A 25,489-nucleotide genomic window follows, 5' to 3' on the forward strand; every position below is an offset into this window, starting at 1 on the left:
GGCGCGCAGGCAGGGGCACGTTTCGGAATTGACGTTTGAGGGGCAACCGCTCTCCTGGGCCACGGGAGACCTGAGTCGTGGTCGGTGTTCCCCGGGTCACCTGAGATACCCCTCGGAGCTTTGTGACGCTCTTCCCTCTGGGAGATGGGAATACAAGCCACTTGTCCCGCAGCGACGTGGAATTCGGTGGCGGAGTGTAGAGGGCAGTTCTCCGCGGCAGAGGTGGGGTGGGGGCGCGGGGCGGAGGGTGCGGGGGCGGCGCGGGGGCGCGGCACGCCGCCTGCCCAGGTGGCGCAGGGGCCGAGACTGGCCTGCAGCCCGGCGCGAGCGTGTCCGCGCGCCCCTCCCCGCCGCCCGAGCCCTCCCACTTCCTCCGCAGGAGCGGCGGCTGTCAGGGAGCGAGGCGCTCGGCGAGCAGTGCAGGCTCGGGGCGCCCGCGAGGAGGCTGCCGCTCCGGCCCGCTGCCCTGTCGCCCCGCACCCGGCCCCCGCCGCCGCGCCGCGCACCATGGACCTGCCCAGGGGCCTCCTGGTGGCCTGGGCGCTCAGCCTGTGGCCAGGTACGTGCCCGTGGGAGTCCCTCGCGGGGTGGGCGCTTGGCCGCTGGGAGGGGGGGGCACAGGGGTCCCCCCGGGAAGTGCCTGCAGTCTAGCTGCTCCGCCAAGCTCCGCAAAAGAGGGAGGCGCGCCCGGGCCGCTTGGAGCCGGGAGTTTGGTGTGTGGGGAAGAGTTGGGGAAGAGTTGGGGGAGAGCTGAAGAGGAGCGCGGAAGGCTAGCGGCCCCGCCGGACACGCTGGCCAGTCCAGGCGCCGCGCCGGGGACTCTCGGGCGTCCCGGGAGCGCGGAGGGCGCGTGGCCCGGGCTGGGAGGGGACGCGACGCGCGGAGCAAGCGCCGCCTCGGCCGCCCTCCTGCCTGCGGAGGGAGCCGCCTGAAGTTCGGAGAGCGGGACACAGAGGCCCGGGAGGGCTGGGGGGACCTGGGCTCCGCGAGCTGCCCAGAATCCCTCGGGCTGGGGACGGACGAAGCCCCAGGGCTGGGGCCCCTAGGCGGTGGCGTGCGGTCGCCGGCCGAGCCAAAGGCGACGGGCGCAGCCCCGGCGCCAGGGCCCGGGAAACATTACCTGATACTTGGGGTAGGGACTGGGCAACCGGCGCTTGGAATTATGCAGTTATTCAATAATCTGGGGAAGCCGCCGTCGCCGAGACGCGCGCCGCTTGCCTAATGCAATCCAGGTGTCCAGGCGCGGCGGGGACCTCGGTCCGGCGGGGCGCACGACGGACAGCCAGAGGCCAACCCTAGGCTCTCGGCACTGGGGCAACCAGCCTGGGCTTCTCCACTCTCGGTGCCCCGGCCCGACCCGTACCTGTGGCGCCGGGCTTAGGCCAGCGGCGCACTTCGACCGGCGGCGACAGCTTTCGGGGCCTCTCTTTTGCGCGGCCGAGTGCCCCGGCGGGGATCAGAGCCCGCCACGGCGACTGGACACCGCGCCTCGCCTGCCGTCTGTATGGGCTCCAGGCTGGGGCTGGGGCCGGTACCGGGGGGCAGATGGGGAGGCAGCGGGAGAGGAGCCGTCAGGAAGCACAGGTGGAGACCCCCCCAGCCCGAGCTCACTCACCGCCGTCCTGGGGTACCTCGGAAACAAGTGCACAGCCCCCCCCCCCAACTCGGTCTATAGCAGAGCTTCTGGGAGGGCCTGTAGTTGCAACAGTCTCTGGCTGATGGAGTTCGGTTGGGATCCTAGAGCCACAAAATGAACATTAATGCTTTAAGTTGTTGGGGGGGGGGTGTTGGGGAGGACAAAGGAAGAGTTGCCACCAGGCCAGTATTCATCTAGAAAGCAGCTGCAGGAGGAGGAGAAGCCCACTCTAGGTCACTTAGACAGGAGGCAGGAGAACTCCAGGAACTGCCTTGGAATCACAAGGAGATCCAGCTGGAGGAGAAGGGAATGCGCCCCTGTGTGACTCCAGAGAGGGGCAACCATCCCGCCGACCCTGAGATGCAGTGGAGTCAGTCTGGACCTCAGGAAGCTGAGAGGGAAGTCTGTGCAATCAGAACGTGGCTTCCATTCTGGCTCTGCTGCCCACTGGCTGTACGACCTTGGGTGCATTATGCAATCTTTCCACAGGTTTCCTTCTCTGTGGAATGGAGATGGAAATTCGGACTGCGTTCATAAAGTTCTCCAGATAATTAAGTGAGGCACTGTCAGAAAAGTCCTTAACTCAGGGCTTGGGGCACAGCAGGACAGAAGCAATGGTTGTTAGTATTGTTGCTACTCAAGCAGAAATGGGGGTGGGGGTGTGTGCGCCAGGGGAGTGGGGTGAAGGACCAGGGCAGGATTTGTGACTCAGAATTCCCTTTATATGGAGAAAACCACCCTTGAGTTATGTCTGGTCAGTTTGGGTTCTTAAAATATGGGATTCATTAAACATATCAATCAACGTTGGAACGACATCTGCTTGCAAGGAACTGGGGGTGGGGACCAAGTATGTGTGCAGTCTGGGCCCTGCCTGGAGCTGGGGATAAGGCAAGGCCAGGGAAAGCTAAATAGAAGGACTAGGGAGTGAACGGCACAGAGAAGCTAAGGGCTGCGGTTCAAACAAGAAGTTCAATTTCACTTGGATTAACCAGGGAGGCTTCCTGAAGGAGGAGGTAACATTTCAACAGGGTCTTGAAGGAATGTGGAAAGGCCTTCAAGTAGGTCGGTTTGTAAGTCAAAGTGTTATTTCCTGGGACTAATTAAAGAACAAAAAGGTTTAAAACAACAAGGGTGACTCTAGTTTGGACTCTGAAAATTGGAAAGTTCGTGGGGCTGATGAATCCATTCCCCTGGCTCCAGAGCAAGATTGATGTCAATCTCCCAACTGTGCATCACATGGATTCAATGTGAGGTTTACCAGGAAGCGTGCCTGCCGGTGACAGCACAGTTTGGCTGAGCAGGGGAACAGGGGACCTATCACAGGCCAAGCTGGGAGTGAGTCCGCACTGAAACCATTATGAGTTCAGAGCCTCTATCTTGCCAGAGCTTCTGCTTACAAGCTGGGAAGGGTGATGGGTGGGCAAAACTACCAAGAAAGCAAGAAGAAAAAGAAAGAAAGCAAGAAAGCAAGAAAGGGACAAGTCCAAAGACTTCTATAGCTGATATCCGGAGAAAGCAGATCCATTGATAAGAAGTTTCCATCATAACACATCTGTAGTAAAGGTTGATGAGTGATGCTTTTTTTTTTTTAAGATTGATTGATTGATTTTAGAGAGAGAGAGTGTGTGTGTGTGAATGGGGGAAGGGGCAGAGGGAGAGGAGGAAGGGAAGCAGGCTCCCTGCTGAGCACAGAGCCCCACACAGGGCTCCATCTCAGGGTCCTGAGATCGTGACCTGAGCCGAAAACCAAGAGTGGGATACTTAAGTGACTGAGCCACCCAGGTGCTCGGATAAGTGATGATTCTTTCAAAACCTCCGTCTTTACTGAGCACCCATTATCTGCCAGGCTCCATAAAGGCACACAGGGAGATCAGGCACAGTGTGGGGGTGAAGACCCTGGGGTCTCACTGCCTGGACTGGGTCTGGGCTCTGCCAGTCAGGACTCTGTGCTCTTGGCAAACTACTAAGTGGTTCTGTGCCTCAGCTTTCTCACCGGCAAAATGGGGATGAAAATAATAGAACTTACAGAGCTATCCAAAGATTAAATGAGTAAGTGTAAATAAAGTTCTTGGAAAGTTCCAGCACACATTACGCATTCAAGGAGGTTGTCTCCCTTTTCCATCATCATCAGCAGCAGCAGCACTCAAGATACTGACCATTCAGGAAGGGATGTCGAGGGTGCATGGAGATGTGACTGCCAAACCCAGTCCCTAAGAGAAGGGTAGAGGAGGTGCCGGGGTACTGGAGGCTCAGAGGGGGCATGCATGCCCAGGCCCCAGGAAACCCAAACGTTCCCAGCTCCTCTCCCAAAGACCTGGCCCAAATTCTTGATCGTCATGGGAGTTCAGGGATGTTTTTTGCCATGGCAGTTTTGACTTTCAGGAAGTCAGTGCGATCTTCGTGTGAGAGCCTTCTGGCACTTTGTGGAGCTGAGAGGATCCAGGCCATGCAGCATGGCCCTCATGTGTCCCTGCGAGTGGGAGTCGTGTTCAGCAGGAAAACCTTGTCTGGAAAAAGCACAGGCCTAGGCAGCATGAGTGTGCAAAGACTAAAGAGACCCAAGCCCTGCTCTCCAGCCTTGGAAGAGCGGAGAAAGAGATGAAGCTTGTCCCACCCTGCTGGGAGCTTGTCAGCCAAGCCTCTCCACTACCCCCATCAGCTGAGAGCTTCTGGACCCTTCCATGTGGAAGCCCTTCCACATAGGGCCCTGAAGGGATCGGGGTAGAGTCTTACCTTCTTTCTATTTATACACCATAGCCCATCCACCCCACCCGGGACCCCCAGATATGGGCTATCTGTCTCCTGGCCATTCTCCTTGTCCTCGCCCACCCACACACGGCTGTGGGCCTTAAGACACTCAAGGCGGTGACTCACCTTCTTCATGACCTCTCTGGAGCTCGTTCTCTCCCCTCCTGTAGTGGAAACTTCCTCCAGCAGCAGGGAACTTCCCCTCCATCCTCTCCCCTCGTTGCTTAGGACAAAACTTTCTTCTGAGCTGGCTTGGCTTTTTTTTTTTTCTTTTCTTTCTTTTTTTCTTTCTTTCTTTCTTTCTTTCTTTTTTTTAATGGTAGAGGTTTTTTTTCTTTTTCTTCCTAAAGAGAAGTACCGTTGTTATACTGTATATTATTACTTCCAGGTTACAACATAGTGATTCAACATTTACATACATTGGAAAACGTTCACCATGGTAAGCGCAGCTACCATCTGTCATCATATAGAGTGGGGACAATATTATTAATTATGGTCCCTGTGCTGTACTTTTCGTGTCCGTGACTTATTTATTTTTATAACTGGAGGTTTGTACCTCGAACCCCCTTTACCTCCTCGGTCCACCCCTCCTCCCCCTTCCCCTCTGGCAAACCAGTTTATTCTCTGTATTTCTGAGTCTGTTTCCATTTTGTTTGTTCGTTTGCTTTGGTTTTTAGGTCCCACCTGTAAAAGAAACCATAGGTATTTGTCTCTGACTTATTTCCCTTTAGTGCATCCCCCGCTGGCATCATCCATGTTGCTGTGAATGGCAAGATTTCATTATTTTTTGTGGTTGAGTAACTCTCCGTTGGGTGCAGACACCACATCTTCTTTATCCATTCGTCTGGCACCGGACACTCAGGTTGCTTCTGGATCTTGGCTCTTGTAAATAACGCTGCAATGAACGTGGCAGGGCAGATAGCTTTTCGAATTCGTGCTTTCATTTGAGGGGAGTCAATGCCCAATAGTAGAATTACTGGATCGTATGGTATTTACTATTTTTCACTTTTTGAGGGACCGCCACACTGTCTCCCGCAGTGGCTGTCCCACTCTGCGTTCCCCCAGCAGCACGAGAGGTCCCTTTGCTCCACACCCTCACCAACACTTGGTATTTCTTGTCTTTTCGATCCTAGCCATTCTGACAGGTGTGAGGTGAGGGCTCAGTGAGGTTTGGACTTGCATTTCCCTGATGAGGAGTGATGTCGGCATCTTTTCACGTGCCTGTTGGCCATCTGGACGTCCTCTTTGGAAAAGTGTCTGTTCAGTAGATCTGCCCATTTCGAAGTCAGATTGCTTGCATTTTTTTGATGTTGAGCTGTATGACTTCGTATAGATTTTGGGTAGTAGCCCCTTATCAGATATACATTTGCAAATGTTTTCTCCTATTTAGTAGATCTTGATGGCTTTCATTTTGTTGGTGGTTTTCTTCACCGTGCTGAAGTTTGTGGTTTGATGTAGTCCCAATTGTTTATTTTTGCTTTTGTTGTTCTTGCCTCGGGAGACAGATCCCACAAAGTATTGCTAAGACCAATGTCCAGGAGTTTACTGCCTATTTTCGTTTAGGAGTTTTATGGTCTCAGGTCTTACGTTTAGGCCTTTAATCCATTTTAAGTTTGTTTTTGTATATGGTGGAAGAAAGTTCCTCTCTCCCTCCCTTCCTCTCTTCCTCTCTTCTGCCTTCTTTCTCTTTTTCCTTTCTTTCTCTTTCTTTTCTTTTCTTTCTTTCTCTTCCTTACTTCCTTTCTCTTTCTTTTATTCACCTTTTCCTTTCTTTTCCTTCCCTTCCCTTCCCTTCCCTTCCCTTCCCTTCCCTTCCCTTTCCTTCCTTCCTCCCTCCCTCCCTCCTTTCTTCCTTCCTTCTTCCCTTCCTCCCTCCTTCTTTCTTTCTTTCTTTCTTTCTTTCTTTCTTTCTTTCTTTCTTTCTTTCTTTCTTTCTTTCTTTCTCTCTTTCATGTAGCTGTCCAGTTGTCCCAACACAATTTATTGAAGAAACTCTTTTCCCCTTTGTATGTTCTTGCCTCCTTTGTCATAGATTAATTGATCATATAAATGTGGGTTTATTTCTGGGCTCCCTGTTCTGTCCCATTGATCTTTGTGTCTATCTTTGTGCCAGTGCTATGTGGTTTTGATTACTACAGCTTTGTGGTATAGTTTGAAATCCAGGATCGTGATACCTCCAACTTTGTTCTTCTCTCTCAAGATTGTTTGACTATTTGGGTCTTCTGTGGCTCTATACAAATTTTAGGATTATTCTAGTTCTATGAAAAATGCTATTGGTATTTTGATAGAGATTACACTGAATCTGTAGATGGCGTTGGGCAGTACAGGCATTTTAACAATATTAATTCTTCCAATCTGTGAATATGCTATATTTTCCCTTTTATTTTGTGTCCTACTCCATCTCTCTCCTTTTTTTGAGAGAAAGAGACAGAGAGACAGAGAGTGCAAGCAGGGGGAAGGGACAGAGGGAGAAGGGAAGAGAGAATCTTTTTTTAATTTATAATTTTTTATTTAAATTCAATTTAGTTAACATATACTGTATTACTAGTTTCAGGAATAGAATTTAGTGATTCATCAGGTGCATATAACACCCAGTGCTCATCAAATCACGTGCCCTCCTTAATGCCCATCACCCAGTTACCCCATCCCCCACTCCCCTCCCCTCTAGCAACCCTCAGTTTGTTTCCTGTAGTTAAGAGTCCCTTGTGGTTTGCCTCTGTCTATGTTTTTATCTTATTTTCTTTTTCCTTCCCTTCCCCCTATGTTCACCTGTTTTGTTTCTTAAATTCCACATATGAGTGAAATCCCATGATCATTGTCTTTCTCTGACTGACTTATTTTGCTTAGCATAATCCCATCTAGTTCCACCCACATCGTTGCAAATGGCAAGCTTTCCTTCTTTTTGATGGCTGAGGAATATTCCGTGGTATATATATGTACCACATCTTCTTTATCCATTTGTCTATCGAAGACCATCTGGGCCCCTTCCCTAGTTTGGCTGTGGTGGACATTGCTGTTATAAACATTGGGGAGAATGTGCCCCTTCAAACCAGTATGTTTGTATCCTTTGGATAAATACCTAGAGGTTGCAGGGTAGTTTATTTGTAACTTTTTGAGGAAATTGCATACTGTTTTCCAGAGCATCTACACCAGCTTGCACTCCCAGCAACAGTGTGAGAAAGTGAATCTTAAGCAGGCTCCATGCCCAGAGTGGAGCCCAATGCAGGACTCAGTCTCACAACCCTGAGGTCACGACCTGAGCCGAAATCAAGAGTGGGATGCTCAACTGACTGAGCCACCCAGGCGCCCCAATCCTCAATTTCTTTCATCGATGTCTTACAGTTGTCAGAGAATGTTTCTCTCACTTCCTTTGGTAAATTTATTCCAAGATATTTTATTCTAGTTGATACAATTGCCAAAGGGATTGTTTTCTTAATTTCTCTTTCTGCCATCGCATTATTAGTGTGTAGAAATGTAGCAGATTTCTGTATATTTTATATCCTGCGACTTCGCCGAGTTCATTTATTAGCTCTACTCGTGTTTTGTTTTGTTTTTTGGTGGACTCTTTAGGGTTTTCTCTGTATATCATGTCATTTGCCAATAGTGACCATTTCACTTCTTTTTTTATCAATTGGGATGCCTTTTATTTCTTTTTCTTGTCTGATTACTGTAGCTAGGATTTTGGATACTACGTTGGATAAGGGTGGCAACGTTGGACATCCTTGTCTTATTTCTAATCTTAGAGGAAAAGCTTTTCACTGTGGATATGAGGTTGGCTATGGGTTTGTCCTATGTGGCCTTTATGATGTTGAGGTATGGGATGGCATCGAGCGGACTCAGAGAAGGCCAGCTACAAAACAAGCTTTTAACATGCACTAATGCATTTCAAAATGGTATTTCTGCTGAGTCTCACCACTTAATGTCCCTACCCCCCGCCACTACCACCAAACTGCGGGCTACCATCAAGGATGGACAGCCATTTGAAAGCATTTCTCCCAAACAATTGAGAGCTCCCAAGACACCCACATCCCCTCAGTATGGAGCGCTTGCTAGCGGGAGCTGTGGTCTGGGTAGGGATCATACCCAACCCTCATCATGTAAATCCTAACTGTACAAATTCTTAGCTGAAAGCCCAGAAGGAAAGAGGAGAGGAGACAGACTGCAGTTGGTCATCTTGTAAACCCAAAATGAATAAGCTCCCAAAACATTCCATGAAGGACATTTGTACTGTGTTCTTAGGACCTGAGTCACAACATGAATGAAGTCCCACCTGGAGGAAAAGTTGGCGGGGGTCACGCTGCCTCCCTGTCTCCATCCCTCATTTCTTTTTTCACCTGCATGTGTCCTGAGCAGCAGTAATAATGTCCACGTGCGGGGCCTGAAAACCCTACTGCCTGGATCCAAATCCTTTCTCCTTGGGTGACCCTGGGTAAGGCCCTCTGGGGGTCTCATTGTCTTCATCTGTAAAATGGGGAGAACAACGACTTCACACGCTGCCGGGCTCTGGACGTTAGATGATCTGTTCATGGTCCATACCTATCAAGTACTTAGAACAGCATCTGGCACCCAGTGAGCCCCCGGCTCCCAGGACCGGTTCTTACCCTTCCCATCATTTATTATTTGACGGCTGCCAGCCGCGGTGTGAAGCATCTTTTCGCATCTCAGTTAGGCCTGGCTACCGCTGCATGAGCTCACTGCCCCGGTCACCAGGTTGCACGCGAGGAGTTAATGGTTCACCCAAGGTCATGTCGATAGAGTAAGAGGCAGTATCAGGGTTGTCTGACCCCCAAGCCGCAGCTCGGACTGAATCCATTCATGATGTTTCTTTGGGAAATGGGCCTGGAGAGCATTGAAAGATGAGTAAGATGACCTTGTGGAAGTTGCTGTCCCCTGGGAAAATGAGATCAGCGCTCAGATGGCCACCCATACAGGGGCACCCGCTCGGGAGTGACACATGGTGCCTCAGAACGTGGGAGCCGCTCGCCCTCCTTTGTCTCACAGCTTGGGGCCCAGAGAGGCCCTACCACCTGCCCCTCAAGTGCCCAATACGCTGGACCACTCCATCTGCCCCCAGACTTGCTCTCTAGTTCATCCTCAGGGTCCAGGCTGAGCAAGTTTCTGCTCCTATTCCCCTGATCAAAACCTGCTCTGAGCCCCAGACCATTAACAATGAGTTAATTCATGCTAAAGAGCCCTAATGAGTGACGACAACTTCATGTGTCCTACCTGCAGGGATTTGCTGGGCTGTGCCTTGAGCTGAAGGAACCAGGGGCTAATGGTGGGATGTCAGGCGCAGAGACCAGCCAGCAGACCATATAGATGAGGCCGGGGACCTCCCTTAGCCCACTATTCCGTTGCCCCTGAGATGCATCCAATTCAGCCCTTGTGGATGATGGAGGCCTCATCCTCTAACTTAGGGGAAGCCAGGCTGTGGCTTGGGTGATGCGCGAAAGCAGACAGAGGTTTTTCCACGTGGCATGTAGGGTGAGTTAGGCAAGTTGCTATGGCAACGTGCTCCAGGATTCCAAACAGGATGACACAGCGAAGGGGCTCCTGCCTCTGCAGCTGGGGCTGACAGCTTTCTTCCTCCAGCAGCATCACCCAGCTGGGCTAGGCTACCAGAAATCCTGACCCTGCAGATTTCCTGGGCCTATTTCTTTGCAGATTGGGAAGACTGTGCCCGAGGAAGGTCTTGGGGGGAAAAAAACACAAAATGGGCAAGTGGGTGCAGATCCTGCTGAGCATTCCCACATGTTCATTCTATGGCGGGGGGGAGGGCAGGTGAAGCTTTAGAGGCCCTGACAAGGGGGGTATGTCCATTAGACAGATGGAGAAACTGAGGCTTTTAAAGGTTTTCCCAAGGTCACATGGGGACTCAGGGGCAGGCCTTCTGGCCAAAGATGAAGTTAGGAATCTAATCTGCTACACATAAGCAATGCTTCAGCCAAAGGAATGAAGTTCTAATGGTAGAATTCCTACATCTCTGGCAGGCAAGTGGGATAAGATCATTGAAATCATTCTCTATAGACCTCTGGGTGTGTCCCCAGTCTCCATAGTTCTCCCTCTCTGCCTGGCCACTCCTAGAGCCTCAGACTACTGCCCCCTCCTGCTGCCAGAAAGGTCACGAAGTAATGTCCATCTTCTCTTCCTCTACCAGAATTGGTCTTTCCCTAGAGCTAATAGTCCCTCAGACCCAGTAATGGGCAGCAAGCCTAAAGTCCCATAAATAATTTCTAGACAGGACTCTTCTCTGAGTTTACTCACCCCATTTTCCACACATGCAGGGTGAGCTACATAATCTGCAGAACCCAGTACAAAATGAAAATGCAGGGCTCCTTGTTTAAAATGATTAAGAATGTCACAGCAGAGCATTAAACCAAGAGAGGGTCCTTCTGAGTGTAGGGCCCACCCTGAGCAGTTGCCCAGGTCGCATACCCAAGAAGTCAGCCTTTCCAGATGGGGCACAGGCAAAGTGAAGCCCAGGTGGGGTGGGAAAGGATGCCCCATCAGGGAGAGAGACCTGGGGGCAGAGGAGGAGGGCCCTGGGACCTCCTTGAGGCCCCAGCCCAACTCGGGTGTCATTGTCTCTCTCATTCCCATCCATCAGACCTTTCTCAATAGCAGCAGGGGTAAAGCTAAAATACAAAGTAGCAGAGTCACTCCCCGGCTTTGAACCTTCAGTGGCTCCCTATTGCTATTAGGTTGAGTCCAGACTGTAAGAGAGCTAAGCAGACCCTGAAGAGCTGGCGCTGACCTGTGCTCGGTCCTCACCCTGAGAAGCACAGACTCCAGTGCCAGCACACCCCTATAGCACCCCCAGCAGACTGAGCTTCCTAGTTTTTCAAACACACCAGCTCTCTCTGGCCTTCCCCCGGATCGTTCCTTCTTTCCCATCCCACCGCCTCCTTCATCCTGGCTGCCTCGCATTCATCCTTCAGGTCTCCACTTGGGTACCAGTTCTCCCTGGAAGCCTCACCTTACCCCCTCAATCCGACCTTGGAGACCTGTTTGAGCTCAAGGCCCCCCTGCACTTTGCTCACCACACACTATCACGGTTGCTTGAACGTCTTTCCGCACTGGACTGAGAACAGAGACCACCTCCCCTATCAGGCCCCGTGTCCCCAGCTCTCCCACAGTGCCATCGATGGTGCTCGATTAATAGATATGAAATATGTAAGCACTGTCTCTCCGAGTAAGCAGAAAGCTATCCAAGGGCAAGACGGACGTGGTACATTTTTCTGCACATGCCCTCTCCCGGGGGGTCCTAACACGGTAGCCCGTAGGAGCCAGGTCCCGTGCCAGGTGCTAGTGGGTAAAGGAGAAGAGATGCATCTGGTCCTGCAGTGGATTTGTGGTTGGGTGGGAGACAGCGGGTCTTCAGGGAAATAACTATAATATAAGGGAAGACGTACTAAAGCTATTCCAGCTACAGATAAAAGACTCTGGGATTTGAGAGTTGAAAAAGGTTGCAAACGCAGGAAGGGTAGAGGGTGTGTCTGGGCAGAGGGCCTGACGTGGGTCAGCAGGACGCTGGAGGATGTGCCAAAGGGAACCGTGGACTGAGGCACTGAGAGAGGACCTGAAAGCCAGCTAAGGCATCGGATTTAACAGATGGGGAGCCACTGAAGGTTTTTGAGGGAGGACGGTGGCTATTCGAATCTGTGTTTTGAGAAGTCCTGGGACGAGGGGAGGGTGAATGCGCTAGGACAACTGGGGGTGGGTGGAATGAAAAGATGGCCGTGGTATTGACCCAGGCAAGGGACAGGGGACACCAGAGCCTGATGGAAAGGTGGTGAGAAGGAAGAAAAGGAGTGAGCCTGGGAGGCGCAGAATGGAGCAAGGCCTGGTCACCAGGGGAGGAAAGGCATCAGGGAGGCCAATGGCTGCTGCTACTGGCCTGAGCAGAAGAGGCTGGAGGAGGAGAAGTCGAGTCTGTTCAAGACGTGTCGACTTCGTGGGGGTCTCAGGGCCCATGGAGGCGGCCCTCGGGCGCTTGGAAAGGTTGGCAGGGAGCTTGGGAGCGAGTCCGACTCCGAGTGCTCTGACTGGGAGCCTGTCACATAGACATGCGTAGTGACACACAAGCCTACGTGAGAGGGGGCACCCGCAGATGGGGCCTCCCGCCTACCATCCCCTTCCCAGGCCCAGAAGCAGTGATTCATGCCCCAAACTTAAAGAGAACCCAGATTTTGATTTTAAAAGCCTTTCAGAGCAGAAGAAACCAAGGAAGAGGGCCAGGCCAGACCACAAGCCAAGCATCAGCTGTGGAATGTGCTTGCTGCTGACGGTGAGGCCAGCCAGGGGCAGAGACGCTGGCAGGCTCAGCAAGGGGCCCCAGCGACTGTCCCGAATGTGTCCAAATGGTCACCCAGAACGTCCCCGCTCTTTTCTCTTTTCCGTGTGGAGCTGCCTGCATTCCAGCTCATCTTAAAACTCGCTCTCCCCACCACACCCCAGCCTGGGAGTTCCACTGGTCCCACATCATCCACGCTGGGAAAGCTCTGGTCTGCCCTCTGCCTACCCATCTCTACTCGGTCGGCCTGGAGGACTAGGGAGCTGGGGACTACTGCGGGGGCACCCAGGAAGGCTCCCATGGCTTGTGGCAGCAGCCACCTAACTGTCTCCCTGCATCTGCCCTTGTCCCTTGAGGCTCTTCCCCCTAGTCGGCAGAAGGACGCTGCTAGAATGTAGGTCAGATCATGTCACGTCCCTCCTCTGCTCCAAGCCCTCCAGGGCTCCCTTCTTACTCTGAGTAAGGCCCCTTGTGATCTGGCTTCCCCTGCCTTTCTGACCTCATCCTCGACTCCTCCCCCACTGCTCCTTCTGCTCCACCCACACAGTCTCTGGAAGGTTCTCTGAGCCGAGCATCCTGGGCTTTGCACTTGCTGTGCCTTCTGCTTCTCACCAAAGAGCTTCTGTCACTTCCTTCAGGCCTTTCCTCCAACATCACTCATTCCTGGAGGCCTTCCTGGCACGGCCAACGAAACTTTCAACCTCCAGCACACGCACACCCAGACGTAAACACCCTTCCCGGCCTCGGTCTCTCTGAGATTCTTTCTCGTTCTTTCGCGTTGTTTCCGATTTATGTATTCACCTTGTTTATTGTCTCCTCCAGCAGAATGTAATCATGAGAGCAAGGATTCTTGTACGTTGTGTTTGCTTCTGTGTCCCAGGGACCAGAGCAGTGCCTGGCCAGGGTAGGCAAGCAATAAATAGTCGTGGAATGAATGAATTAATCAATGAAAATTCACCCAGGCCTGCGAGAGCCTGAAATCCCATTAATTAATGCCCTCTGAGGTTACTATCACCTTGCTTATAAGGCCAGCCCCCTAGGTGGCCATGTGCTCCTTCCTGACTCTCCCAAGGCCATTTGTTATTAGGTTAAAGGCTTTCCTTCCAGACAAGAAGAGGCTACTGGCAGTTACAGGGGTTAGGACTAGGAGGTGGAAGAGGGTCTCTTGAAGGGAGGAGGGCCTTGGAAGGGGCAGAGCAGTTCACAGCAGGCAGCCCAGTTCGGCCCAGCTGGTCCCATACTATTCAGCATTATTATTACTGTGACTCAGACGGGACACGAGGAGACAGGGGGAAAGGCCTTGTTTTTACACAGTGCAAACCTATGTATATAATGAGACTTCCCAGGAAACAAGGCGGGTGGAGGACAAGTTCAAAATGCTTCGTTCCCCACAAAAGGGTGGTGATTCAGACATCATCCATGTACCGCAGGATGCGACCATGTCATTTAGTACCCAAGGAGGCAGCGCCCAGAGAGGATGGCAGGGACTGAACAGTAGGCCCCAGGTTATGGTCCAATGCCTGGGCGCCACCAGACCAGAGTCTGCCCTGGGGGTTTGAGGGAGCACGTGAAACCCATTGTACAGGGGGAGAAACTGAGTCTGAGCCCAACGCGGTTCACATGAGGGGCAGTGTTGCAGTGACTACTTGGGGTGTGAATCCTGGCCCTGTCACTTAGGAAGTGTGTGACCTTGGGCAAGTCACTTCTTCTCTTTAGAATGGATCACGGAAATTGTAATGCCTACCATGTAGGATTAGTATGAAAAATTAGAAATGATGCTGATTACCCCAGAATGTCTGGCAGGGATGAGGAGCTCAGTAGAAGTATTGCTTTATTACATTTAGCAATAGTAATACGTGATACCATTTCATCGAGGGCTTCTGTGGATCGGGCTTTGTTCTAAGCAGTCATCGTCTCAACAACCCTGTAAGAGGGGTGCTGTGTTCCCCACTTTAGACATGAGAAAACGGAGGCCCATAGAAGTTAAGTAGTTTACCCAAGATCCCTCAGGGGATAAAGTCACAGCCTGGGATTGAACCGAGGCAGTCTGACTCCAGGGACTGCAATCCCAAGAGGCCTCTGTGACTGGCCCAAGGTCACACAACTACCACCAAACAAAAGAACCTGGATCCAAACCCAGGTTTGATCATCTCAAAGCCCATCCCTTTTCTGCTTTTCATGCGCCGCTCACGTGACTTTGGCCATATCTGTGCAACACGCTGACTGTTTTCACTTAATTTTCATTAAATTGACTTTAAATCAGTTTCATTTTTAAATTGACCCCAATCCTAAGCAAAAATCGCTATGAAACCTAAGTTTTCGTTGGCGTGCCATTTTTTAATACCCATTAAAGAAACACATGAGTGGTCAAGTTTTAATGTTCACTCTTGTCTCACATAAACTTTTCACACCCACGACACCATGGGTTGGGGGCCACTGGCTTACACCGTGCGGCACTCGGGAAGGACAGATAGCCCTGTATCTACTGGGACAGGGTCAGGTTGGCCTGGGGGATTTTACGAGACAAACTTGGACTCCATGCATCTGTGGCGTGATTTGCCCTTCTGTCTCTCCAAGGAGGCGTGGTTGAAGCCTCGCCAAGGGCCAGCGTCCCGACGGCCTTCTCTGGGAAGAGTCTAGAGAAGCTGGCAGGTGTCCAGGTGCAGGAATGGCCATTTTCCCTCATGCTCAGCCCACCCCGGGGCTTTTGCAGGGCTGCCTGACTTGGCAGTGGTCCCACTGGACTGGTCCCCACTGCTGATGGGGACAGGCCAGGAAGAAGGGGTCTGCCTGGGGTGCCCCACTCATGAAGGTGAAGGGAGCTTTGTGGACCCAGAGCTCAGATCAAAGCTTTGCTGACATGGGGCTGGTCTGGAGTTGGGGGGTGGGGGGGTGGTATATGGTGGGGGGAGCAAGAAACCGCAGGGAGGGCAGTCTGGATAAATCTTTGGCCCCCATGAGAGAAGAGGAAACCCCCAATCATTTCCATAATAAGTGTCCGTAGTAGATGTAGGTTTAAGTGGAGAGGAGCTTGCTGCTTCCCTGCGCCCCAGCAGCCCCAGAGAGACCTCCTCTTCCAGGAAGCCCTCCTGGAACACTGCCCAGGTGATGGTCATATTTCTGTGGGCTTCTCTATCCTATCAGCAGCACCTCCACTCTCCGTAAGGCCACCTGGCCACTTGGGCAGTGAGCGCTGTTCATCGGCTTCTTTCTTACTCTGTCCCCCTCTATGTACCATCACACCATCCTGCCCAATGACAACACACACCCTGCTTAGGGTTGGGACGCTTGCTCAGGCAGCTCACCCCAGCCAGCATCCCCTCTTCGTCCAACCATGTCTCTGCTCAGCCTGCCGGGCAGGAAAACAGCTGTGCACGAATTCACACAGAGGAGTTCATGGCTGATAGAATATGAGCCCTACCCCGCTCCTCACTGATTTTTTAAGAGAAGCTGCTTGAAACCAGCCATGACTTGGCCCAAACGGGCCAGTCTGAGTCAACCCTGAATGTTACAGACGTGGAAACCATTGCGTCTCTCACTGCCCCTCTGAGTTGGAGGTCATGAAGAAGCCTGGGCCTGCAGACGATGACCTCTGGGTCAAGTTCAGGCTCAGTACTAAACTTGAGTGAGCCATGTATGACCTCTTAAGACTTCTGAAGTAAGCGTTTGGCCTATTCTTCCATGCTTCTATGAACAGTTCCTGAGCCAGAAGCTCAACTTTGACTATAAAGACCACATGTGACATGACAAAGTTGACGGCAGGGACTCTTTTTTATTTTTTTATTTTTTATTTTTTAAAAGATGTTATTTATTCATTTGACAGAGAGAGACAGTGAGAGAGGAAACACAAGCAGGGGGAGTGTGAGAGGGAGAAGCAGGCTTCCCAGTGAGCAGGGAGCCCGATGCGGGGCTCCATCCCAGGACCCTGGGATCATGACCTGAGCCGAAGGCAGACGCTTAACGACTGAGCCACCCAGGCACCCCAGGGACTCTTTTTTAAAAGAACTTCATCTAGAGTGTGAGTGGACCCACTGCATGGTTGGCCCTTCTTCATCCACAGGTCCATGAACAGTCCTGGGCCTCAGGGGCCTCTTACAAGGCCTCATGACCAAGTATCTGCCCAAGAGGAAACTTGGAGCCTGACTATCCCAGACAAATGGCCATCCTTGGCTTGCATCCTTCCAGTGACAGAGAGCTCACCACCTCACAAGGCAGACCTTTGTTTTCCAGCAAAGGCAGATGGAGTCATGAGCCCTTGACTCTACTAAGGACCTTGAAGTGACAATAGACATTAGAGATACTTTTTAAAACATAAGGGATGGACATACACCAAAACCCAAAGAAAGGGCTTCTGCATAACCTTCTGGGAACCAAACACTTCCCCTCCCTACTACTCTCCACCCCCATCAAGCATAGCCAATAGCATCCAGCTTAACTCGGGTTCTGCTGGATCTATGTTGAGCTCTGCGCAGCCAGAGAACTTTTCAAATGGGTGTGGGTTGTATTCACTGTAGGGCGGGCCCTGCAGGCTTGGGAGGGAAGGCCCCCACAATTCCTTTTTTTAGTTCGTATTCAAAGACCAGGGGCAGACAGGCACAGCAGTTCTCCAGGCCCAACTGAGCTGCTTCCTCTCCTCTGAGGGAAAGCCCTGCCACAAATTGCATATCCTAAGCCTTGTCTTGCTCTTACTTTGCCCAAACACTCCCTGGGCTGGAGCTAACCCTGGATGCACAGGGCTCTTGATCCACACACCCATGACAAGCAGGAAATAATCTTAGGAATTGGAAAACCAAAACCAAACTGTCTGAGCTCTTTGAGCTGGTTAGTATGTCAGGAAAGGGAGGAACTCACTGTCCAATTCGGCTTCCTTTGAAATGGCCAGTAGCCAGGATCAGAGCGGGCAGGGCCGCCACGTACAGTTGTGCGTTATGTGCACTGCATAACTCAATCAACTACAATATAAACAGCACCCTCTGCAGTTGTGTAGTGCAGTGCAGTGACTTGGGGGGGGGGCAGGGGAGAGGATAAAGTGGTAACTGTACGTTAAGAGAGCATCTAGCAGTGTGTGCCTTTTACAGATAAGAGAGCAGGGTCAGGAAGAAGAAGAAACTCTTCCAAGTTGTAAAACAACTTAAAAGCTATGCTGGGATTAGAACCAGGACTTCTGGAGCCAAATTCAGTACTCTGAAGTTCTCTCCCTCTCTGAGGCTCCAAGTCTCACATTCCCCTTCTACTCCTTGTTGGCAGGTTAGTATATGAGACTCTTGGAGGTCCGAGTGCTTTTATTCATTTTCCCCCTACCCCTCTCTTTTAACAAATGCATATGGAGTACTTATTGTGTGCTGGGCATTGTTCCAGATGCTGAGGATAAGGTAGGGAGACAGACAGATGCAGTCCCTTCCAGGAGAGTACTGATAAATGTTTAACAACTCGCTCTGGCTCTTGGGAGATGGGAAGAGTCCCTATTTGTAGCATTTGCCAAATACCGTGGTGTAAATCTTCCCATTGTGGTCCGTTAAAAGCCACCGCCATGACATCACTGAAAGGGAAGGTTGCACACATTCAGCTCTATGGCCATGCTCTCCCCAGCACACCACTGGTCCCTTTTCTTCTGGAACTTAAACTCCAGGGGCAGAGGGGACCATGTCCAAGTGAGCAAATAGCTCTTATAACCAACTGTAATTATCTTTATTTGTAAAAGACATAAGGCAGATGCTTTGAGGGAGAATAATGGCTCTCCATAGCATGGCCAGGGAAGATTTCTCTGAGACCAGAACATGAAAACTGGAGGTTGATAGGAGCTGGCTGAGCACAGATCTTGGGGAATAATGTTCCCGACCAAAGGAACAGCAAGTACAAAGGCCCTGAGGGGGCAAGAAGTCTGTGGGTTTGCGGAGCAGGGAGGAAGTCAGTATGGTTGGAAGTAGAAAGTGAAGAAGATCGTGAAGCAGGAACAGACAGAGCCTGCAGGGCCTGGGGAGCCCCAGGGAAGGTCTGGAATCTACCCTAAATGCAGTGGGAGGACCCTGGAGGGTTTTCAGCAGGAAAGTGCCAGGATCACCCTGGCTGCTGTGAAGAGCGTAGCATGGAGCTGAGCAAAAGTAGAAGTGAGGGGCTGATTGGAAGGCTCTCGCAAAGGTCCAGGCACAGAAGGATGAGAATGACTTGGTGTGGGTGGCGTGGGAGGAAACAGAGAAGAGGGGACACATTCGAGAGCAATCGAGGGGGCAGAGCCTGCAGGACTTGCTGCCTGAAAGTGAAGGAAAATCCTGAGGACTGACTTCCAAGCCTCTAACTCGAGCAGTCAGGTGGCTGGTAACTCCAGGTCCTGAAATGGGGAGTCTTTGGGGAAAGCCCGTTGGGGAGGGAACACCTAAGACAACTTTTTGGTCACATGAAGCGAGATGCCAGGAGACATTCAAATGAAAATATCCGCGGGCAGCTGGGCATTGACCATGGGGCTCAGAGAGCAGGTCTGGGCTGCGCTGGGTGTAATCTGGGGTTCACAGGAGCCTGGGCCACTTTGGGGTGAGTGGAGAAAGGCAGCAGCCCAAGGTCCACTTGCTCGGCCGGGTCCTACAGGTGTAATTTGGGGTCACATCTCTTGACTGCGATCCCCCAGGCGGCTTGTGGTGTGTGTACTGGGGGCAGGGGGTTAGTTGATCGAGGCTTTATCGTACTTTAAGTGAACCTGGAACACAGAGGTTCATAACGCCGATATTGTATGTTTTTATAGCTCCTTACAGCAGTTTTTGAAAACTTAAGGAAAGCAGTCCATTTCGATCACTTTTCGCTGGCTAGAAAAAGGATTGACTGACGTAAGGCAGAAAAATGCACTGGCTTTCATGAAATTGTGAGTCTTATTCCTGAAGGAGGTGATGGCACGAGATGGCTGTCCAAGGCTGGGAGCAAAAACAATGTTAATTAGAGCAAATTTCAGTTTGGCGTCTGCTGTTTTCAATTTTTAGGCCTGTTTTCCATGAGCTTGACATCTGCTTAACCAGCACATTGGCAAACTCCTGATTTCTCAAAAAAAATAAAGAGGACAGCCCTTGCTCTCGCCAGCACGGTCTCCTTCTCTCCATCTCCCCTCTCCGGATGCTTATGCAAGTGTCTCTGTTTCGGCCCGCAGCCCACCTGGCCCAGCAAGTGTTTGCTCTCCTCCAGAGCGCCCAGCGGCGGTGGGACCCCCTACTCCATACGGCCGCCCAGCCCGTGTCGGATTGCTTCTGATTTAGAGGATTTATTTGTGCTAAGTCACACATCAGCAAGCCTTAGGACCCTATGGGAATAGGACAGAGAACAGCTGAGATCTGGATGAGACAAGGAGGCTGAAGTAGAGGAGAGAGGTAGGCAGGCCAGGGCAGGAGGGCTGCGAGGCCCCCGGCACCCAGCGTGCAAGCAGGAGCGCAGGGCAGAGCCTGACTGGGGAGAGCAGAGGGTGAATTGACAGTGGGCAGTGGGCAGAGTCACGGCTGCCCTGGGTCCCATCAGCTTAGGTCTTTCTTAGATGAACATCAAGTTAATTTGATAAGCTCATATGCTCATTCATTCGTGAGTTCGTTCATGAGTCTGTTCAGTCCACTTTATTGCGATCCAGCTGTGTTCTGGACACTCTACAGGGATCAGGGCTGAAGAGGGACAGAAGCCGCCTTGACCTGGTGACAGTAGCCTTCCTTTTGGCACCAAAGCTCAGGTTAGCTTAGGGTCTGCAATGCTTCAGCCCAAGTGAAATCCTCAAAGACAGAGCTATCTCCGGTCCAGGAATGCGGGGAGTCGGGGTGGGGGGGAGTAGAGGGTCTTATCCAACCCCACCAAGGAGAGCTCGCCCCTGCCTCACCTGCTCGCTCACAGACACAGCTGACCTGGAGGGGGCGCTCCCACGTGTCACCTGGGAAGCAGACAGGGTGAGGCCTCAGCACCAGCACCCGGGCCACGGGCAAGGTGGTCTTGGAGCTTCCGTTTCCCCCCTTGTCCAGTGGGGATCAAATCCCTAATCACATGTTAGGATTCAGTGAAGTACTATACTGAGACACCTGGCCCATCCCCGGGGCTGGGTCGGTGCTCTGAGAGTGGCAGCTGAATCCCCCTGGGAGATTCGGGAAAGGAGTAGCTTTGGATCCCTGCTCTGAACATGCCTCGCCAGCTAGATGACCTTGGTCAAGCGGGCCGTCCCTGAGCCTCTGTTTCCCGTTGGTGAGAGAGCCCCAAGCCCACCCTTGGGGTGTGTGCTCACTTCATGTTTGTCGAGTGACTACGGTTTGAAACACTAGGGACCCAGGGCATGCAGGTGCAGGACGCGGCTTGCTTTCTGCCCCTGGACTCTCCCCCCGAGCTGGGAAGGAGAGGGTCAGGATGTGGTGGGGACGAGGTGAGCAAAATGCCAGGGCCAGTGGGACACACACGGGGCCCTGCTCGAGGCCGGGTGCAGAAGAGAGGGCGGACAGTAAGAGAAGGCACACAGGTGGAGGAGATGGGCAGCAGAGGCGGGGAGGCGAGAGCAGTAGTGTTCCTTCTGCGTAGACGGTGCGTTAGAAGCCTCCTGGACCCAATGAGACCCTGAACATGAAAGCTCTTGTCCACCTCTGTACACATAGGAAGGTTTTTCAAGACGCGGGGCGCAGGGGGAACCTGGAACTCACCCAGAGACAATGTCTAGGCCCCCTCATCGTACCCGCAAGGAAGCGGTCTGATTCCGATGTGCTCTTTTTCACCCATGTAACGTCCAAGAGGACATGAAAATACACATTGAACTGGGGCCCTTCCTGGGAGCCACTGATTCCCCTAGAGCAGCAGTCAGAGGCAGCAGGGAATGCAGGCTGGGGACACGCTGGTTCCCAGACGAGATCCCTGCCCCGAGCAGTTCCCCTAGACGTGAGTGGTGTGCCCCTTCCATGCAGAGGGATGACGCCTTTCACGGAAGCCTCCACACGAAGGCCTCTCCCTCCCTTCTCTACCAGTCTGAGGAGAGGGATGGCGCCTGCGTCCCCTGAATCCGCTCCTTCTTCTGCACTCCGTCGGGGGAAATCATTGCACCGGGCTACCTCAGTGGGCCTGTTCTGACCTGCACTAGACTGGGGAGGGGGTGGAGGACCAAGGATTTTGAGATTCCGTCCAGAGATAAGGTTCCCTCCTGCTTCAAAAGAGGGAAGGAAAAAGAAGGACGGTGCTGGGCTGGCGACGCTTGTGGTTGGAGGGCTATGAAGGAGGGTGGACTCCATAGCGCTTCTTTCCGAGAAAAAGGCAGTGGGATGATGACTAGTCAGCAGAGAGACATGAAATCCATCCAGAAGGGCCGTCATTTTGTAAAGAAGCAAGATGCTGAGGAGTTGATTACAGAAGGTGGAGAACAGGGTGGTCTTTTGCAGGAGTAAAGACCCGAGTTGGGGCAGGTTTGCTCGAAAGCACCAGGGGGCCGTCAGGGCCTGGTGGTCAGACTGGCTTGGAATCCCCAGACCTGCGTGCCACCCCCCCCCCATCACAGCCCCCAATTCTAGCAGTGGGCTGGTCCCCTGAGTGCTGAGCCGCGGGGGGCAGGTGGGAGGGTGTCCCAGTTCACTTTCAGAAGTGGCTTGAAGCTGAGGGGGACCCAAGTGCTGGAGGGAGGGGGAATGGCCCCAGTCCCGGAAGCCAATCTGGCAGGGACTTGCAGGGCAATGGCCGTCTGCTTGCCCTCTTGGGGTGCGCAGGGCTCATCTGCCTACTCTCCCCTCCGACGGGAGATGGATCTGGAAGTGAATCCAGAGGCGAAGGGTCACATAGACTCAGAACATTCCGACTGTCAAGGCTCTTAGACCACCCGGTCCAGCGTCCTCATTTTCAATAAGGGGAAACTGAGGCCCAGAGAGAAGTGCCTTGTTCAAGGTTCAGCCAGTTGCAGAAGCTAGGGGATACCCCAGTGCTCCTGATGCCCGGCCTCGTTCTACTTACCAGGGCAGTAGCTCTCAGGAGGTGGGCACTATATTTCTGAGTTGTCAGGAGCCCCTCCTCTGGCCTTTGACCTTGGTATGGTCCTCCAGGCAGTTCTCCCCAGTGAAGGGGTCCTTGCTCCCATTCCTAGAAGGTCCCAAGGAGAGAGAAGCCTCAGTCATTCTAAGATCACATAGCCTTGTACTCAGGGAGTTAGTCCCCAAAGCCTGGCATCCACATTTCTGAAGTAAGAGAATTCTGAAGGGAGCCATGCTGTCCCCTGCCACATGCTCCCGATCTCCCTGGGGTTTCGGCAGCACAGTCCAGCGGCAGGGCAGGGCTGGGCTTTCCTGGAAAGGTGACCACACTGCCTGGACCCCCACCAAGGCCACCCCTCTGACAGCTGGGCGGGCCTGGCCACCGCAGCCAGGGAAGGGGGACCTGGGGCCTGGTCTCCAGGGTTCAGGCAAGGAGAGGGAGCTGGGCCCACACACTGGAGAGTGCTCCATGATAGTTCTCTTCCGTCCTTCCCTTTGGCTCGGGAATGCAAAATATGATCATTTTTGCCTGGAGAGTTCCCTTCCTACATGTGTTTGGCTCCGGCCAACGTTAAGATGAGTTTGCATTCCTCCACACGGCCGGGCCTCCAATTTCTAAATTGTTTGCAAAGACTCAAGACAGATGCTCGCGTGCCGACATCGAAGCTTGCTGTGTGTTTGCCCAAGAGAACCTTACTGACGTGCGGGGGGACGGGGCCTGAAATGGCAAACAGCAGAACCCTCTCAATTTACCGATGGGGAAACTGAGGCCCACAGAGGCATAGGGACTCTCCATGGACACACCGCCAAGGGAATGCCAATGCTGAGATTAGAACCCAGATCACCCCGCCCTGGTCTAACTTTCTCCTGGCCTCGCTTTGGGCTCTGCTGACCGGCTCGCATGTCCATTGGCCCACCCACATGACTGTTGACTCTGAAGACCACATGTCTTATCGACTTCGTGTCCCCACTACTGAGCATGGAACCTAAAGCCTCGCAGACCCACATAGATGTTTACTGGATTGAAGGACTGAAGGGAAAGGTTATGCAGAAGGCCTGGCAGTGAACAAAGATGGGCGTGAAAAAAAAGCTGGTGACTTTGCACAAATCCCCACCTCTCACCTAACCTTAGTGCTTTCATTTATGACAATAAGTCAGGGTCTTAAATCTGATCAAGTGGTTCTCAAACTATGTTCCAGGACACCCCAGGGTTCCAAGGAATTGTCTTAGGACGCTCAGTGGGGGTGAAGAGGTACTCCTTGTCCCCCACTCCTAACCCCAAGCTCAACCTCTTGTGTCTGCATTTCATGTGCAGATTCTGTTCCCAGAAGCTGGGATTCACTGCAGAAAAATAAAGTTTGGAGACTGCTAGACTTAGAGACTTGATCTCTAAGATCTCTGCTTGCTCGGAAAAATAACATCCGAATACTTTCCCCTTCCCTGATAACAAATTTGCTACTCCTTTGACCCAGTGTCCAGTTGTTTGGGGGTGGGGGTGAGGGGAGGGGTTCATGAGCCCTGGCAATTGGGAGGAAATAAAATGAGGTACAGGAGGGCCCTTGTGCCGTGGAGGGTGTGTGGCTGCACAGATCTTACCTGGAGCCCAGAATCGGTGCTCAGCGTCTGTCTGTATGTCTGCTGCCCCCGTGTCTGCCTTCTGTGTCCTGACAAGGCACGGCAGCGAAGCTCTAAGGCTGGGTGCATGGCTCAGGTCATGACCATGGCTGGGCCACACTGCTCCCTGACCGGCTAGGACCCGGTCTAGCCCCGTCTCACTCTGGCCTTCCCCGTGAGCCCTTGCGAAGGGAATGATCGGATTGCTACCCCAGAAACCATGAGTCCCCACAGATCCCCAGCCTCCCTCTCCTGTGTCTTTGTCAATCACTCTATGAAACCGTTCCTTCCCCTTCCTAACTGTCCATCCTTTAAGAGCTAGACCAAATCAGTTACCAATCGTTACCGTAACCCCGCATAACAAATAACCCCCCAAAATCTGAGCGACGCCCAACAATTATGTAGTTCATATGCCTGGCACCAGCTGACCTACACTGAGCTCTGCTGGTCTGCCCGGGCTTGCTCATGCGTCCTGGGGATGGCCCATCTCAGCGGGGGTTGGCTGGGGCAGCTCAGCTCCAAATATCCTTCGTCCTTTTCCTGGCATCAGCGCGCGAGCCTGAGTGAAAGACTTCTCACGACGATGGCAGAAGTGCAAGTGAACAAACAGAAACAAAGTGTTGTAAGACCTCAGCTGGGAGCTGGCTCACTTTTCTTTCTGCCTCCTATGGCCCAGCCCCAAGTCAAGTGGGAACGCTTAGCAGTGTTTGTTGTACATCGTTGTTAGGCAGAGCTCAATAATCTACTTCAGTTCAACACATTTGACTGAGCACCCAGTGGGTCCCAAACCCTACGTTGGGAAGGAAGAGATAAATGGAACCCAGCCCTTGTCCTCCTATCGCTCAGTCTTGGCACTGGGAGTCGATGTGGGAAACCCACTCTGCTCAGCATATGGGTCTAACCCCACACTTAACAAGTGGAGCTATGGGCAGAGCTGCTTCCCGAGACAAGCTGGGGGGCCAGTGTGGTCGCCCTGTGGTTCGAGCAGCTACCCACGGGGAAAGGACTGCACACTTCTTCCACCTGCCAGGGGCTCCCAAGGGCAGAGCCCAGATCTCCACCCTCCTGGGGGCTTCCTGAGGGAGCGTGTAGTTACTAGGTTTCCTAGAGGACAGCAGGACCCCCAGGAGCAGGGTCCCTGCTTCTCCCCAGAGCTGGAGGGCACCCCGGGCTGGGACCACCTTCTCTCCAGGACAGGCCTTCTTCCCTCCATGTGCTAGAAGCTTCTCTGATGAGGGGACCACGTGCTCC

General features: G+C 52.6%; 1 protein-coding gene across 1 annotated transcript in view; it reads left to right on the forward strand.

Annotated features, from left to right (window-relative positions):
• The first annotated feature begins 401 nt into the window (after positions 1–401).
• ITGA11 (integrin subunit alpha 11) overlaps positions 402–25,489 on the forward strand; it is a 110,214-nt gene continuing 85,126 nt past the window's right edge. Inside the window, exon 1 of the mRNA XM_045810727.2 lies at positions 402–559. Within this exon, the coding sequence (XP_045666683.2) occupies positions 508–559 (52 nt within the window). The 5' untranslated portion in view covers positions 402–507. The remainder of the gene's footprint in view (positions 560–25,489) is intronic.

Source organism: Ursus americanus, chromosome 28 (genome assembly GCF_024610735.1).
Source record: "Ursus americanus isolate L20-20 chromosome 28, mUrsAme1.1.p, whole genome shotgun sequence".
NCBI lineage: Eukaryota > Metazoa > Chordata > Mammalia > Carnivora > Ursidae > Ursus > Ursus americanus.